The 16,539-nt window shown below is 37.4% G+C and overlaps 1 protein-coding gene across 1 annotated transcript in view; it reads left to right on the top strand.

Annotated features, from left to right (window-relative positions):
• ATF6 (activating transcription factor 6) overlaps positions 1-16,539 on the top strand; it is a gene marked incomplete at its 5' end in the record, with an annotated part of 211,042 nt that overhangs the window by 48,276 nt on the left and 146,227 nt on the right. The window contains 2 exons of the mRNA XM_058536922.1: positions 188-373; positions 1,523-1,614. Of these exons, the coding sequence (XP_058392905.1) occupies positions 188-373; positions 1,523-1,614 (278 nt within the window). The remainder of the gene's footprint in view (positions 1-187; positions 374-1,522; positions 1,615-16,539) is intronic.

Genomic DNA, 16,539 nt, shown 5'->3' on the forward strand with positions numbered 1-16,539 from the left:
TTTAACACTTAGATTTTAGAAAGGCTTATTTAATTGTTCGATTTCAGTTTACTTAGTTTGAGTAATATTGTTTTAAAACAACCAGTAACCTGTTTTGAACAGTTTGTTTAAAAATAATTGTAAAAATTTGTGTATTCTGATCTGATTCTAAAATCAGAATATTCTGATTCATTGTAACTTTTCCTAGATTGCTGTGCTAAGGAGACAGCAACGTATGATAAAAAATCGGGAGTCAGCTTGTCAGTCCCGCAAGAAGAAGAAAGAATATATGCTGGGGTTAGAGGCAAGATTAAAGGCAGCCCTTTCAGAGAATGAGAAGCTGAAGAAAGAGAATGGATCACTGAAACGGCAGCTGGATGAAGTTGTATCAGAGGTGAGCGCTCATGACAGAGCCACAAGGAGATGGGTTAAAGTTTTCTTTTTTTCTGATAAATCAATTGAGAAACTTTTACATTTTAAATTAAATTGTATAGGGCCGGCCCCGTGGCTTAGCGGTTAAGTGCGCCCACTCCGCTGCTGGCGGTCCGGGTTCGGATCCCGGGTGCGCACCGACGCGCTGCTTCTCTGGCCGTGCTGAGGCCGCGTCCCATGTACAGCAACTGGAGGGATGTGCAGCTATGACATACAACTATCTACTGGGGCTTTGGGGGAAAAAAAATAAATAAATAAAATTAAAAAAAAATAAATTAAATTGTATAAAATAATTGTACTAGGAAAAGGAGGGCCCTAAAATATTTGCAGTTACGATAAAGCATTGGAAAGAGGAGTTTTTGAATTGTACCTCTCAATCTACATAGAAAAGTTGTCTGTTTTCTGGGTTTCTCCTCACTCAGTACCATAGCACTCTCTTTTCTGACTCAATGAATCACATTGAGGCTCTTAAATAGTCCCACCGGCTCTTCCCTTTTAGAAAAGAAAACAATACAAAATAAAAACTTTTTAATCTTTTCTACGTCCACCTGATCACTATGTTTTTTGCACTTTGTTGCTATGCTGCTTCCAATCAAGTTAATCTCCTCAATTCTGTTCATGAAATCTGATGCTTTCAGGATTTCCCACTGCAATGCTGTCCTGAACCAAATAGATGACTGTGCCCGCTGAGTGGGGCTTCTTATACTGTTTTTTCTGTCTTGCCTCGAGCACATGGGAATATTCCATTATGTTACTGAAAACAATGATTTCAAGAGATGGAGAGAGAAGCTACAGAAGTATCTCAGAATTCTTTCAAGATCCATAAAAGTGTAGAATTGTTGAATTCTCTCCTTTCGTGTGAAGAGGAAGTTGCAACAGAGTAGCTGCTATGTTTCTCCTCTCATGCTTCTCTCCTTTTCTCTCTGCTGGAAAAGGGAACTTGGAAGGCTCTAGTCTAGTCTCTTGAAAAGTTTTATTTCCTCACCTTTGACTTTTGGGTTTTTTTTTTTTTAAACTATTCATATAACTGGTGAGGCATTCTTATCTTAGATGTTGCTTTTGTGAGATTTATGTGTAGTTTAATTCCATTTAATATGGTCATTTCCTTTAGAATCAGAGGCTTAAAGTTCCTAGCCCGAAGCGAAGAGCTATCTGTGTGATGATAGTATTGGCATTTATAGTACTCAACTATGGACCTATGAGGTAAGTGTATAGATACTTGTTTTGGATACTAATGCTAAAAATTTAAATTCTCATTATTTATTATTTTCAGCTCTAGTCATAAGCTAGAGACAAACGGGTTTGTTTTGTTCTTCTCAGAGACAAGAAGGGAGAAGGAAGATTGGTTCCTCTTCCTTGTTCTTTACCTAAGTCTGACAGACAGTTCATGTTTTTTAATGAAGGAAGCCTTAAGTTATCAAATAGATCAGTGGTGAAATGATCAGGACTGTGGGCCTTGAAATCAGACTGCCCGAGTTCCAGTTCTGGCTCTTCCACCTAGTAACTTTGTTGTCTTAAGGTAATCACTTAATCTCTCTGTGCCTCAGTACCTTACCTTTAAAATGAGTGTTATAGGGGCCAGCCCTGTGGCACAGTGGTTAAGTCTGGCCCGCTCCACTTCGGTGGCCCAGGTACATGGGTTCAGATCCCAGGCAGGGACCTACACCACTTGTCAAGCCATGCTCTGGCGGTGACTCACATACAAAATAGAGGAAGATTGGCACAGATGTTAGCTCAGGGCTAATCTTCCTCAAGCAAAAAAAGAGGAAGATTGGCAACAGATGTTAGCTCAGAGCGAATCTTCCTCACCAAAAAAGACCAGGAAAACAAAGATTTGAGAAAGTGCTCTAGGTAGAAAAAAATAACATATTAAAATGGGTGCTATAATAATAATAATAATACCTACCTCAATACTGTGATACTTGAGCATCAGTGATTAGAAGACACTTGGGTGGCTTCATCCCTGGCTAGAAAATAAGCAGTTAGAGCAATAATTCTCAATTTCTGATTTAGTAGGTTTGGAATGGGAATCAAGAATCTAAATATTTTTAAACATTCCAGCTGATTCTGGTACAAGTTTTCAGCTAATCACAACTTGAGAAATGCTGCTTTTAAGTTGGAATAGAATACTAGAATTCAGAGAAATCTTGGGGATCATGTTTTTCAGATTCCCACTCACCATGGCACATTCAACACATGAACAAAATCAGCATCCTAGCTGTTGGGGAGTCAAAGAGTAATTAGACAGTGGCCATGCCTTCAAAGATCTCATGATCTAGCTGCGAGAAGAGACATGTAAAAGGATGGCTATAGTATAATGTGATGAATGTAATAGTAGCTGTGTGAACAAAGTGCTGAAAGACTATAAATGAGAGTATGAATTCCTTGAGGAGAAGGTTCATGACATATTGATAAATGCTCAAAACATTTTTTGTTGAATGACAGAGTGATAAGGGAAATCCCCATAGAAAAAGCTGAATCTTGAAGTGTAATAACAGTTTGCAAGATGGAGAGTATTAGAAAGGCATGCCATGCAGAGGGAACAGAATGTTAAAAGGCACAATTATGAAATGGCCTCACATTTTCAGGAAAGAGTGAAAAATTCAGTGTATCTTGTACCTGTGGGAGTGTGCATGAGGGAAATATGGCTAGAGGTATAAGTAAGGGCCAGATAATGAAGGGCCTAGTATGCTACTATATACAATGAGGCACCCCTAGGTTTTTAGGCAAAGGGTAACATCATAAATTTTGTATATTAGGAGGATGACTCTGAGGGTGGTGTTGGGAATGGACTGGACTGAGGAGAAACTATTGGCAGAGACAGCATTAGGAGACTGTTGATGTATTTAAGGTAATAGATAAGAGTATGACTTAGACTATGGTGATAGAAAGGATGGGTGATCTCAGGGTACATCTCTGAGATAGACTCTATGGGATTTGATAACTAATATGATGTGGGACATGAGGAAGAAAAGAGAGAAATTAAAGATAATTCCAAAATTTCTGTCTTGAGGGACTGAATGATGATGCTGTTATTTGAGGTAGCAAACATAGAAAGGTGAATAGTTTATGATGAAAGACAGTTTTTATTGGTTTTTATTAGTAGTATGGGAAGTTTGTGATACTGACTAGATATTGGGAACTACCATGATAGATAGATAGATAGACAGACTCAGACGGTGGTGGAGTAAATGAGATTATCCAAAGAGAATAAGTAAAAGAAGAAAAGTAATAAGAATCTGAGGGAAACCAGCATGAACAGTAGATAGACTCAGGAAAAGAAACTCAGAGTGAATAGGGTTAGGGACAGAACCTGAAGAAAATAGTTTTCTGAAGCCAAGGGTGAAAAGAGTTTCAAAAGGGGTTTGGGCAGTGGTATCACATGCTGAGGGCTTCAGAGAGGCAGAAAGTGGAGATGAGAACATTGAATTTGGTAATTAGCAGGTCAACTGTAATCTCGGAAAGCAGATTTGTTAGAGGTGGGAGTGAAATCTATATTAAAGTTAGTTGAGAACTGAAAAGAGTGATAAGTTGAATAATCTCTTTTTTATTAATAAAATTTTTTATTATGAAGATTTTCAAACATAAAATTAGAGAAAGTAGTATAATGAACCCCCTTATACCTATCACCCAGCTGTAATAATTATCAACATTTTGCGAGTTTGGCTGAAAAGAGTTTAGGAAGTAGAGACTGAGTATGGACTATCTTTTTAAGAACTTTGAGGCAAAAGGGAAGGAAGAAAATGGGAGGATTTAAGTAGATTCTTTTTAGGATGTGGGAAACTTTAGCAGATGGTCATCTAGCTTTTGATTAAACCTCAGTGAAATGTACTTCTGACAGTTCTTCACATCCTTGAAGATAATTATGTTATCTTTCTTTATTTTTCTCTCTTTTTCCTAGCCCCACCCTGAGGCTTAACATACCTAATTTTTTTACCTATTTGTCCTGCTTTAAGCTTTCAAATCCCCTCACTGGACACTCTTTCATTCATTTCCTTCAAACTGAGCTGCTTCTGTGGTCCAGGCTTGGTGCTTGGTACCCTTTAGCAGTGTACATGTTGGAATGTGGCATCCTAAGCTTAACACATTTCCTCAGATATGTTCTGACCTGTGTAGAATACAGCGAAACTCTTACTTCTTAAGAGCTCTTTTTTTCATGCAGCCTAACATTGTGTTAGCTCTTTTTAATAGATGTATTATTAACTAAAATCCCCATATCTTTTTCACATGTTTGATGGCCACGCTAGGTCACTCCCATTTTATTTCTATATAGTTAGTTTCTAAAAAGTAAAATATAGATCTTGTATTCAACTTTTGTTATCATTTGGTATTAGCACAACTCTTCAGAGCATTTGATATTCCATCATGGCATCCCAGAGACCCATCTACTTTTTAATTAGTATACTAAGACAATTCAGTGCAAAGAGGACATAATTCTAAGGTCACCTATTTTTGAAGGTTCACACTATGCTAGACATGTTAAATAGAATATGCAGAAGAGATACCTGGAGCAAGCATTTAAATTATTAAAAATTTTTTTTACTACTTTATGCGTTATTTACTGTTGACATTTTACCCTATTCATATTAAAATTATTTTCTTGTTTAATTTTTGTGTTTGAGGGACGGGACTTCCTTTATTCATTAAGAGCTATTTCTTGATTAATAAAGGAGGAAAGGAACATGCTAATCAAAACTTTGTCCTCTTGAGTTATGAACTTGAATATAATTAAATTCCTTGAATAAATTGAATCAGATTACTGTGTAGTCAATACAGAGTTACCAGCAACTGTCACAATGAAGCGTTTTATTCTATGACCTCCAGTACCAGAGGGGGCTACATGGATGTAGGCCATTTGTTAGTACTTCTCCAGCTACACTCATTTCTTCCTTCAAAGTCTCTTTTATATAATGACGTTTTCCTCTGACTTCCCTCCATGACTTTTGTCCACAGCCATTGAAGAAAATAGAGCCATAGTTACTTTCTTGCTTCTTTTTAATGACCAGAGTAATACATGAATATATGTTCTTTGTAAAAATTTCAGAAAGTGCAGAACTATGTAAAGTAAAAAGTGAAAGTCTTCTAGTCCACCTTCCTCGCAGCTACTTCCCTTCCTCCAACCTACTCCTTTCTTTATAGATAATTTTTTCCAGATTTCCAGATATATATTACTTTACTAATTCATTGAGAATATATTTGTTGAATATTTACTGATTGCTAGATATAATGCAAGACTAAGAATATAAAGGTGAGCAAAAACTAACATGGTCCATGCCCTTATGGAATTTACAGTCTAATGTAGGTGATATATATTAAATCAATTACTCAGATAAATGCAAAATTATAACGATGTCAAATGCCATGAAGGAAAGGTGCGTGGTATCATGAGACTATATAATAGGTTTGCTTGAGCTAGTTGAAGATTAAGGCACAGTTTCTCTGAGAAAGAGATGATTGTGTTAACATGTAAAAGAAGATATTAGTTAAGATGCAGGAAGAGCATTTCATTTAGAGTAAACAACATGTATAAATGTGCGTATACACACATTTGTGTTTGTGTCTTTGTGTTTATATGTATATAGCTTTTACAATTTGGTTTTACATAAAAGGCATCATATACGTATTATTCAGGAATGTGCTTTCTCACTTGAAAATATGTCAGTACTCACCCTCTTTCAATGGCTACATAGTTTTCTGTAATATGGATATGCCATAATTTAGCAGCTCTCAAACTTTAGGTTTGGGGAACCCCTTTATACCATTAAAAGTTACTGAGGATCCCAAAGAGCTTTTGATTATGTGAGTTATATCTCTTGATATGAATTATATTAGAAATTAAAACTGAGAGATATTTTAAAAATATTTATTCATTTAAAAATAATAATAAACCACTACATGTTAAGATAAATAACATTTTTATGAAAAGTAATTTTCCAAACCCTCAAAAATTTAGTGAGAAGAGTGGCATTATTTTATACTTTTGCAAAAATCTTTGATGTATGACTTAACAGAGCTAGCTAGATTTTCATATCTGTTTCTTCATGCAAATCTGTTGTGACAGATTGTTTTGGTTAAAATAAGTGAAGAAACTCCAGACTCACATAGGTGTGTAGTTGAAAAACGGAGAACCTTGCTGACCTTTTGAAAGAGTTTTGGGATCCCCAGGGCTTCACGCTTTCAGGACTGCTGCCATAATTTATTTAACCATTCTCTTATTAATGAGCATTTAGCTTATTTCCAGTTATTTCCATATATATATAATGTATTCTCCATATATGTAGAGAGAGAGACAGACAGACAGAGCATGTATTGTGTGTGTGTGTATATTAGAATCTTAGAAGTAGACTGGAGGTAGAAGGTATGAATATCTGAAATTGTGATAGATTCTGCCAAATTGCCTTCCAAAAAGACTAGCTGTTTACACTCCCACCAGTAAGTGACAGGAATATCCATTTCTCTCCACCTTTCCTAACATGAATGTTGTAAGTATTTTTTAATATTTGCCTATCTTCTAGATCAAAAATGTTATCTTTACTTCAGCCACACCAGCCTCCTTGCTCTTCCTCAGACATACTAAGCATGCTCCTGCTTCAAGGTCTTCACAGTTGTTATTCCCCCTGCCTGGAATGGTCTTCCCCCAGAGATTCTTCCATCAAGTGTTAGCTCAAATGCCACCGCAGTGAGGCTGTCCGGGACTACCTTCTCTAAATTGCCACCCTGCTCCTGGCACCACACTCCCTATTCTCTCTCTTCCTTTACTTTTCTCTATAGCACCTCTCACCTTCTAGTAACTTACTTATTTCTTTTCTTTTCTTTTTTTCCCTGCAGAAATTTTTATATCTTTTAGTTTTCCAGTGCTTAGAGCAGTGCGTGGCGCCTAGTAGTTACTCAGTAAATATTTGAGGTCTGAATGAATGATCCTCCCCCGCTCAGTTAGAAGTAAGTTATTTTGGGGCTGGTCCCGTGGCTTAGCAGTTGGGTGCGCGTGCTCCTCTGATGGCGGCCCAGGTTCGGATCCTGAGCGCGCACCAAGGCACTGCTTGTTTGGCTATGCTGAGGTGGCGTCCCTCATAACAGCAACTAGAAGGAGGTGCAACTGTGACATACAACTATCTACTGGGGTCTTGGGGAGAAAAAGGGAAAAAAAGGAGGAGGATTGGCAATAGATGTTAGCTCAGGGCTGATCTTCTTCACAAAAAAAAAAGAAGTAAGTTATTTTTTCATATGTCTTCAGCTAGTTGTGTTTCCCTTTTATAAGACTACTTGCAGTCTTGACCTAAAAATCCTTCCTTTTGGTGTGAATTGCTTTGAAGCCACTTGCGTGTATTAAACGTGTATGTAGTATTTGACAACTAACTTGCTTGCCACACTTTGCTTATATTTACTAATTCCTACTTTTCTACCTTTACATACACCATTCCTAAACTGGAAGAACTTCCTTCTCTCTTTCAACGTATGTTTTTTATTTTATTTGTGATTTCAAGAAGCTCTCCCCACAGATATTCTTGGTATTGTTTTATTCAAATGCTTCTTATGCGGTTTGTTACAGACATTTTCTTCCACTTGTGGAAGTTGTGCTTTGTGCTATTATTGTTTCTTACGCATATTTTATCCCAGCTATAAGGTCTCAGATTATGTTGTCTAATTCTTTAATTTTCTCTTGTAGAGATAATACAGTGTTCATCCCAGACAGATATACAGTCATATGTGTTCATTTGCTATTTCTTAAAAACTATGAGCTTTTAGTTCCTCATTTCTTATCTAGGCTATATGAGGTTCTCATTCAGTCAAACATATAGTAAAATACCTGCTCAGGTACTGAGGAAGGAGCCAAGGATGCAAACATGAATAAAAGTACAATCTATTAAGAGAAGCAGATATGTAAACAACTATAATATGAGGAAGAATTATGTAGATGTCATATAAAAATATGGGCATATTCTTGAAGGAACATAGAAGTAACCAGTAATTCTGATAATGGCAGTCACAAAGGCTTTAAGCACTAGCATTCTATGAACAAATAAAGAAGATGGGGGCCGGTCCCGTGGCTTGGCGGTTAAGTGCGCGCGCTCTGCTGCTGGCGGCCCGGGTTCGGATCCCGGGCGCGCACCGACGCGCTGCTTTTCCGGCCATGTTGGGGCCGCGTCCCACATACAGCAAATGGAAGGATGTGCAGCTATAACATACAACTATCCACTGGGGCTTTGGGGGAAAAAAATAAATAAATAAAAAAAAATTTTTTTAAAAATTAAAAATAAAGAAGATGGGATTATGCTGCAGGAAGTGAGGATAGGGTTGGGAGACATCTTGTTGTGGAAGCCCTCATGAGTCAGGAGAGATTTGGGGGAAAAAAGACTAGAAGAAAAATTTTTAAATGAATTAATGGATCCGCACAGCTTCTGAGGTGAAGGGAGTCTGTGGGGATAGATCTCATTTCCGTGAACAGGTAGATTGATCCGTTATGGAAGGAGGAGATGATAGTCTCATTTTATCAAGAAAGGTTTGTGTTCAAAAAATTAGATGGACAGTACAAAAAGAGGAATTAAGAGTGGGAGAAAGTTTAAACACTTGAAAATCCTGAGGAACAACTGGAGAAGATCTGTTTCTATCTTTGTGTGAAGGGTTTAGGAACAGAAAGCCAAGAAGTTGTGGGGGTATTAGGAACTGTTCAAATTTTTTTAAAAACATGTTAAAAGCCTTAGATTGAAGAAAAGCAACAAAGAGAAGCATTGGAAGGAATGAAGAAATATTGAAGTATCTTAACAAGTTGTGAGTATCTCCAGTCACCAAGAAGGAAATAGGAAAGAAACAGGCTATGAAACTCGTAAAAACCAGAAACTATTTCTTCTAGAGAAAATTTGGCATAAACAGTGAAATATCGAAACTGAGAGAACAACAATGATTTGAAAGACTGAAACCTGCCTCAGAACCAACTGTTGGGAATGGAGATATTCCATCATGTATGTTATTTAGAAGGATTTCTTGATTGACCCCATCATTTGCAGTCTCTTCACTGCAAGACTGAGGGTCTTCTCAGGGCTGGGAGTCTGCCAGAGGAACAGGAACTCCCCAGTTGAACCTTATTAGTACCACCTGGAAGATATTTATTCAACAACTTCCACATCCACAGTCTTATATATCTATTAACTTTAAGCAAGCATTATTATGTTTTAATTGGTACAGAAACTGTATAAGCTTTTAAAAAACAAATTGTGAGTTCTAATTGAACTTTTATCAGGTACGACAAAACTAAGTCTAGCCAGACAAATACACATTTTAATCAGAGATTTCCAAAACATTTTAAATTTAGGAACCTAAATTCTTTCAGAACAGATCACATTACCATAATAAAATTGTTAATATTGTTTCAGATGTTCAATGTAGAATTGAACTTTTGTGCTTTATTAGTATGGGTCCAAGTGAAAAAATATATAACATACAAGTTTCCTGAATATAGGTATGCCTTAAGAAACATTTCCTGAAGGCACTTGGTGATGAAATAAAAATACATCTTACATCTAGATTAAGACATTTTTCTCAAAATAATGTGCAGCAAACCTGACTAGTTTGAAGAGTTTTGGATTACTGAATAGTCATCACACAGAAAAAGAAAATAAACTAAACAGACTTAAAAGAGTTAATTTTTCTGACCTTACTGATGTTGTGTGGATGGTAGAGCAGGCATCTAGCTTTTCTTTGGCACAGGATTTCAAGGAGCTGGCCCACTCTGGGTGGTCTGTAAAAATAGTAACTCTAGGCAGCAGGGACTGGCTAAATAAGACAAATGTAAATTTGTAGGAAACCCTCTTCTTACTACTCATTGGGGTTGATTCTGTGATTATTAGTCATATTTTATAGTTGAAGAACCTGAAATTTAACCCAGGTCTCTTTTTTAAAAATCATCATTAAAAAACTCTGCCTTCTCTACTATACCATAAAGTGTTTTATTTTCCTACCATTGTTCAAGAAACCTTAAGAACTGTTTTTGGCAATATGGTGGGCTGGAGATCCAGAGAAAGCCTTTGCAGTTCAATAGACCAGAAACTGCTAGATTAAAAAATAAATCAAAACTCTTTTATTTAATGGCTGAACTGAAAACAAAGTAAGAACTTCTCAGAGGCCAGAATTATTAAGATAACATGAATCCATATGGTAAGCTAGCTTTGGAAGTGTTACTTGTCCTAGAGTTATTTCCTGATCCTTTTGGCCTAGAGTCTGGCAACAGGGAAGAAAGCTCTGGATCCAAACAAGATAGGAAGTCACAACTGAAGCCCCACACTTCCCCTACCCAAATAAAGCTGAAACTTCCAAAAAATGACATTCTTGGTTGCTAAAAGAGAAAAAACCTAGGTTGCTGTACTGCATAGGTAGAGTGCTGGTAAGTACCTGTCTTGGTATTGGCTTTGAATAGAATGGAAATAAAGAAAAAGTCTTCCTTCAGAATTCATTACCACAAGTCCTAACTTATGCAAATTTGAGCCTGAATTTATACACTGGTGTGACCCCCAAAAACACCAAACCAAAAATTTAGTTTCAGTGGCCCTGTGTTGGCGGCACCGCTAGACTCCTGGCATAAGCAAATGCAAACCTTTCTCAGAAGGCACTTTAAACAACCATCCTAAAAATATTGCCACAGAGAGAGTTCCAATTGGACATGAGCCCACATCCCCTCTCCTCCCAAAAATCATTAAACACATCAGGAAACAAGCCACCATGAATAAGAGAGGAAATAACAAACTACAGAATCAGACTCTGAAAGATTACAGATATTTGAATTAACAGATACAAAATGTAAAATAAGTATATTAAATAAAAGAGAGAATTAAAGAATGACAAAGGAACAAAAGACTGTCAGAATTGATCAGGACATTTTGAAAAAAATCTGGAAATGTGATAATTAATAAGTTAAAATTAGGAAAACACTGCCCAGGTTAAAACAACAAAATAGGCACATTTGAAGAAATAGTGAATGGGGAGATGGATCTGAAGAAATTACACAGAATGTAACACAGAGAGACATAGAGATGGAAAACATGAGAAGATATTAAGAGACATGAGGTTACACTACTATAACCAAGTAATCAAAAAACAGCACCAGTCTTGAGATACATCAACATCTTGTACCTCCTGATGAGATGCACTGAAAAGGGCACAATATCACTTATGTGATATTCTTGACAAAAATGCATAACCTGAATTTTATCATAAGAAGCATCAGATAAACCGAGATTGAGGGGACATTCCATAAAAGAAATAGCCTGTAATCTTAAAGAGTGTCACGGTATTCAGGAATAAGGAAAGTAACCTCAAAAGAAGGTTTGAGATGCAGAAATGAATGGCTAACAACAACAGCAAAGGTAATAAATGTAGATGAAGCTTTAAAAAAAGTTGATGATATAAAAACATTAATAATGTCTAGTTTGTAAGGTTAAAACAAATCAGGATGGAAGTAATTTCTGGACAATAATACCTGAGGGGTGTGATCAGAGTTAAAGTACTCAAAATTTCTATTCTTCTTTGGGAAGTAGGTAAAAATATTGATTATGTTTAGTCTTGTTAAATTACATTGGCATTTTAAAGTTTTTGGGTAACCCCTAACAAAATATGATGAGTATATCATTTCAAAATCTATTACAAGAAAAATCATGGAATGAGGTAGACAGATTTCATCTAAAAGAAGGCGTGAAAAGAGAGTGAAAGAAACTACTAGATTACAAAAGCACAAAATAAGATAGTAGAAATGAATCTAGAATATTATCCATAATCACTATAAGTGGAAATGGACTGAAGTCTGCATTTAGAAGGAAAAGATTGTCAGACTGGAGGTGGGAGGGAAAGCAAAATTCAACTTGATGCTGTTTACAAGAGGAATACCTTAAAAGCATAAGGCTACAAGCAAGTTGCAAGTCCAAGGATGGGAAAAGCGAGTAGTCACCAAAAGAAAGCTGGAGCTAGCTGCTCTATTAATATCAGACAAATATACTGTAAAGAGAAAAGCATTATTAGACATAGTCACTCCCTATTGATTAAAAAGTTTAATTTACCAGCAAGATATAATAATTCTGAATTAGTATATACCTAATAATATAGCTTGGAAACAATAGTTAACAGAACTATGGGGGAAGACTGACATTCCACTGCCATAGTGGGAAGTTTTAGTGTACCTCTCTCTTGATAGACCACATAGACAAGAAAATCTGCAAGGATGTAGAAGATTTGAATAGTATCATTATTAAATTTGATCTAATGGCCGTATAAACACTACATTTACAACAAACAGAGTTTTTGAACCATATGTGAAAATTTTTAAAAATTAATCTGCGCTGGGTCATAAAGCACATAAAAAATTTCAAAGACTAACATATAGACTATATTCACTGTCAGTGTAATTAAGCTAGAAATCAATAACAAAAAAGATGATAGCTAAGAACTCCTATACTAAAAAGTAAAAAGCACAATTCTAAATAACCCAGAGATGAAAGAAGATATCATAATGAAGTTATTACTGATGGTATAAAAAATGCTATTTGTCAGACCTTGTAGGAAGTATCATATTGTATAGAATAAGTGAATTGCAGAAGAGTATTTACAGTGTGATTACATTTATATCAAGTTCAAACCAGGAAAACTATATAGTATGCATGTGTGTGCATATGTGGTAGAGCTATAAAGAAAAGCAAGGAAATTGTTATTACAAAATTCAGAGGGGCCTTGAGCAAGTTCAACTGCCTCCTAGGCTGGGCTAAGTATTTCTTCTTTGTTGTTGTTAGTGCTGTCCATTCAGTTCTGACTCCTAGCAACCCAGTGTGCAGCAGAACAGAATCCTGCTGGGTCTTTTTGTGCCATCCTCTCACCTTCTGGCACTGTATCAGACAATGCTCCTCTGCTATTCATAGGGTTTTTATGGCCAATTTTTTCAGAAGTGAGTGGACAGGCCCTTCTTCTTAGTCTGTCTTAGTTTGGAAGCTCTGCTGACACCTCTCCACCATGGGTGACTCTGCTGGTATTTGACAGACTGGTAGCATCACAGCAACATGCAACCACCACAGTATGACAAGTGACAGACAGGTGGTGTGGTTCCCTGACTGGGAAACGAACCTGGGCTGCAGTAATAAAAGCACCGAATCTTAACCACTAGACCACCAGAGTTGGCTCCATTTCTTCTTGGTGCTTCCAAATTATCCTGTTTACATAGCATAGAACTTATCACATTTTACAAGTATGGTGTATCTGTCTTCACCACTATAGACTCGTGTGTTTTTTTTTAAGAATAGAAGCTCTGCCTTATTCCATTTTTTATATCCTCAGCATCTAGCATAATGTGTATAGCACATGCTAGACACTCAGAAAACGTTGCATTGAATTTCTAAGAAGGATTTTGTCAGGCTGACAAGGAGAAAAGAGCATTCCAGGCAGACAGAATATCATGAGCAAATGTTTAGAGGGGTGAAAGAGGATGGCTTTTACCTGCAGTAAGAAGCAGTCAGGGATGGCTAGAGCTCACCTGAGTTTTAGATCGTGCGTAACATATTGTAGCTACTTAATAAATATTTGTTGGATGATGGTTGAGTGACTAAACAAATGAACAAATGAATGATTGAATGTAAATAAGCATGGAATGTATGGTGGGATATGGTAAGCAATAGGGCCGAAAGGGTGGGCTATGGCCAGGTCGTATAGGGCATCATGTTCCCTGTAAAGGAGAAAGGCATGAAGCAGTGATAATGCAAGGTAAGGTTATGTTAAATACCAAGTAATGTGGTGATGTTATGAGTGTTATACTGAGAAGAGGGAGATAAATGGAGATAGTTCTAAGGAAAGGCTTCACAGAAGAGACTAAAATTAAAGATTTATAAGGAGAGGAGAGACATTCCAGGGGAAGCATGTGACACATGACACTTAACCAAGGTGTAATAAGAGATGGAAAAGTAGTTGTTTCCCCCCTTTACCCTTTTTGTTGACTTAAAAAAATAAATAAATAAAAGTCTTTCTACATCCTGGGCCTTTTATGACTGATTAAATTTTCTTTTTTTTTTCCTAGATGTACACTTTCCAAGACAGCTTAACTTTCGTAGCCATTCTCTTTATCTCATTAGTACTACTTTCTGCATTATAAATGTCGTTTCTTCTAATCATTTTTCATGTACTTAACCTTCTAAGAGATGTTGAAATTGGATAGGATACAGTATAAATGGTTATCAAGTTTCAATTTTATGAGTTTGAGGATGTTGACTTGAAAAGCCTCAAAATGAGTTTATTCGGGAATAGCCAAAAGAATCACAATTTGGGATGTGCATGCCATGGCAAATACAACTAACAAAGACGGGGAGCTACCTTTATAGAGAAAAAGGAGGAGTAGGAAGGGGATGGTCTAAACGACAGTCCGTTGGGGGAAAGTAATAGTTCAGGATGGCGACAGCTTCTCGTTGGTTGTGCTGTGGCATTTCTCATTGGCTGGGCTGTTGCTGTGTGGGGAGATCTTCCTTCAGTAGTCAAGTAGTTTCACTTCCTGTCCAAGATGCAAGTGTCTGTCTCTTCCTGTTTGGTGTAATTGATGATATGTGGTATGTTGTGAGAGCTCCCCCTACAGGCTTTTCTGACTCCAGGTTAGTTAAGGTTACTTTTATTAATTTCCACAAGAAAGAGTTATTTTCTTTGTAGGTAGGGGGCTTAACCTTTAGAATTTCCTTCTTTTGAGTTCCTACCTCCTTAAAGCACTGCTCAAATATCATACCTGATGTTGGTCATACCCAATGAATGTGTTTCATTGCTTCTCTGTGCTGATGTGTTTCTGTTTGATTTGTAAGTTTTGTTGTTAAGTTTGTACCTCAAGATCGTTTTGACGTTAGGCAAGTTTAACTCTCCCCGAGACATCGAGGGTTGATGTAAACCTCAGACTTGTATAGATATCCAGAAAATAGGGTGGGGTGGGGGAAATGAGCAGTATTCATTTTAGACCCTTGTAAAAATACTTCTTGGTGCAAGTAAGTTGAATTAATTTAAGAAAAGTGGGGGAAATAAGGGAAGAGAAAGGGAAAATAGATTAATTTTTTTTTTTTTTTTTTTTTTTTTTTTTTTTGAGGAGATCAGCCCTGAGCTAACATCCGCCAATCCTCCTCTTTTTTTTTTTTTTGCTGAGGAAGACGGCCCTGGGCTAACATCTGTGCCTGTCTTCCTCCACTTTATATGGGACGCCGCCACAGCATGGCTTACCAAGCAGTGCGTCGGTGCGCGCCCGGGATCCGAACCAGCGAACCCCGGGCCGCCGCAGCGGAGCGCGCGCACTTAACCGCTTGCGCCACCGGGCCGGCCCCGAAAATAGATTAATTTTGATGGAAAGAAAAGAATTTCCAAAAGGTTCTGTTAGCAACATAAAGTTTAACCAGCAACAAGTTGTGCTAAAAATACTTCGTCCTTTATAAAACAGGGTGATTAAGAGCTAGTTGGAGAAACATCAGTCTAAACACTACTTGCAATCTGTTGCTTATTGTCGGCTTTATGATCTGATTTTGTTGACTGTTGAATAATGGTAGGGACTACAATTTTTATTGCAAAAGTTTATCAGATGTTTTGCAAATTTTCCTTGCCCCCTTAACAGTTTGGATGACTTTTTAAAAAATTCTTTCATGGTGGTTCCCCACTATGGCTGTACGTTATAATCACTATGAAATCTTAAAAAGAGGGCTAGCTGAGCCCTACCCAAAAGCTATGGAATCTGGTAGGATGGGTCTAAGTCATTTGTTGCTTTTTATTTTGCGTGAGGCGATTAGCCCTGTGCTAACATCTGCCAATCTTCCTCTTTTTGCTGAGGAAGACTGGCCCTGGGCTAACATCCGTGCCCATCTTCCTCCACTTTATATGGGACGCCGCCACAGCATGGCTTGCCAAGCAGTGCGTCGGTGCACCCCCGGGATCCGAACCGGCGAACCCCGGGGATCCGAACCGGCGAACCCCAGGCTGCCGCAGCGGAGCGCGTGTACTTAACCGCTTGCACCACCGGGCCAGCCCCAAGTCGTTTGTTTTTAAACAAAATATTTTTCCTCAAGTGATTCTGAAGTATGTCCAGCGTTGAAAACTACTGTGTATTGTTTTGTATTTCTTTCTTTCTGTACATTGGCCCCTATGGAA

Source organism: Diceros bicornis, chromosome 4 (assembly GCF_020826845.1).
Source record: "Diceros bicornis minor isolate mBicDic1 chromosome 4, mDicBic1.mat.cur, whole genome shotgun sequence".
Classification (NCBI taxonomy): Eukaryota; Metazoa; Chordata; class Mammalia; order Perissodactyla; family Rhinocerotidae; genus Diceros; species Diceros bicornis.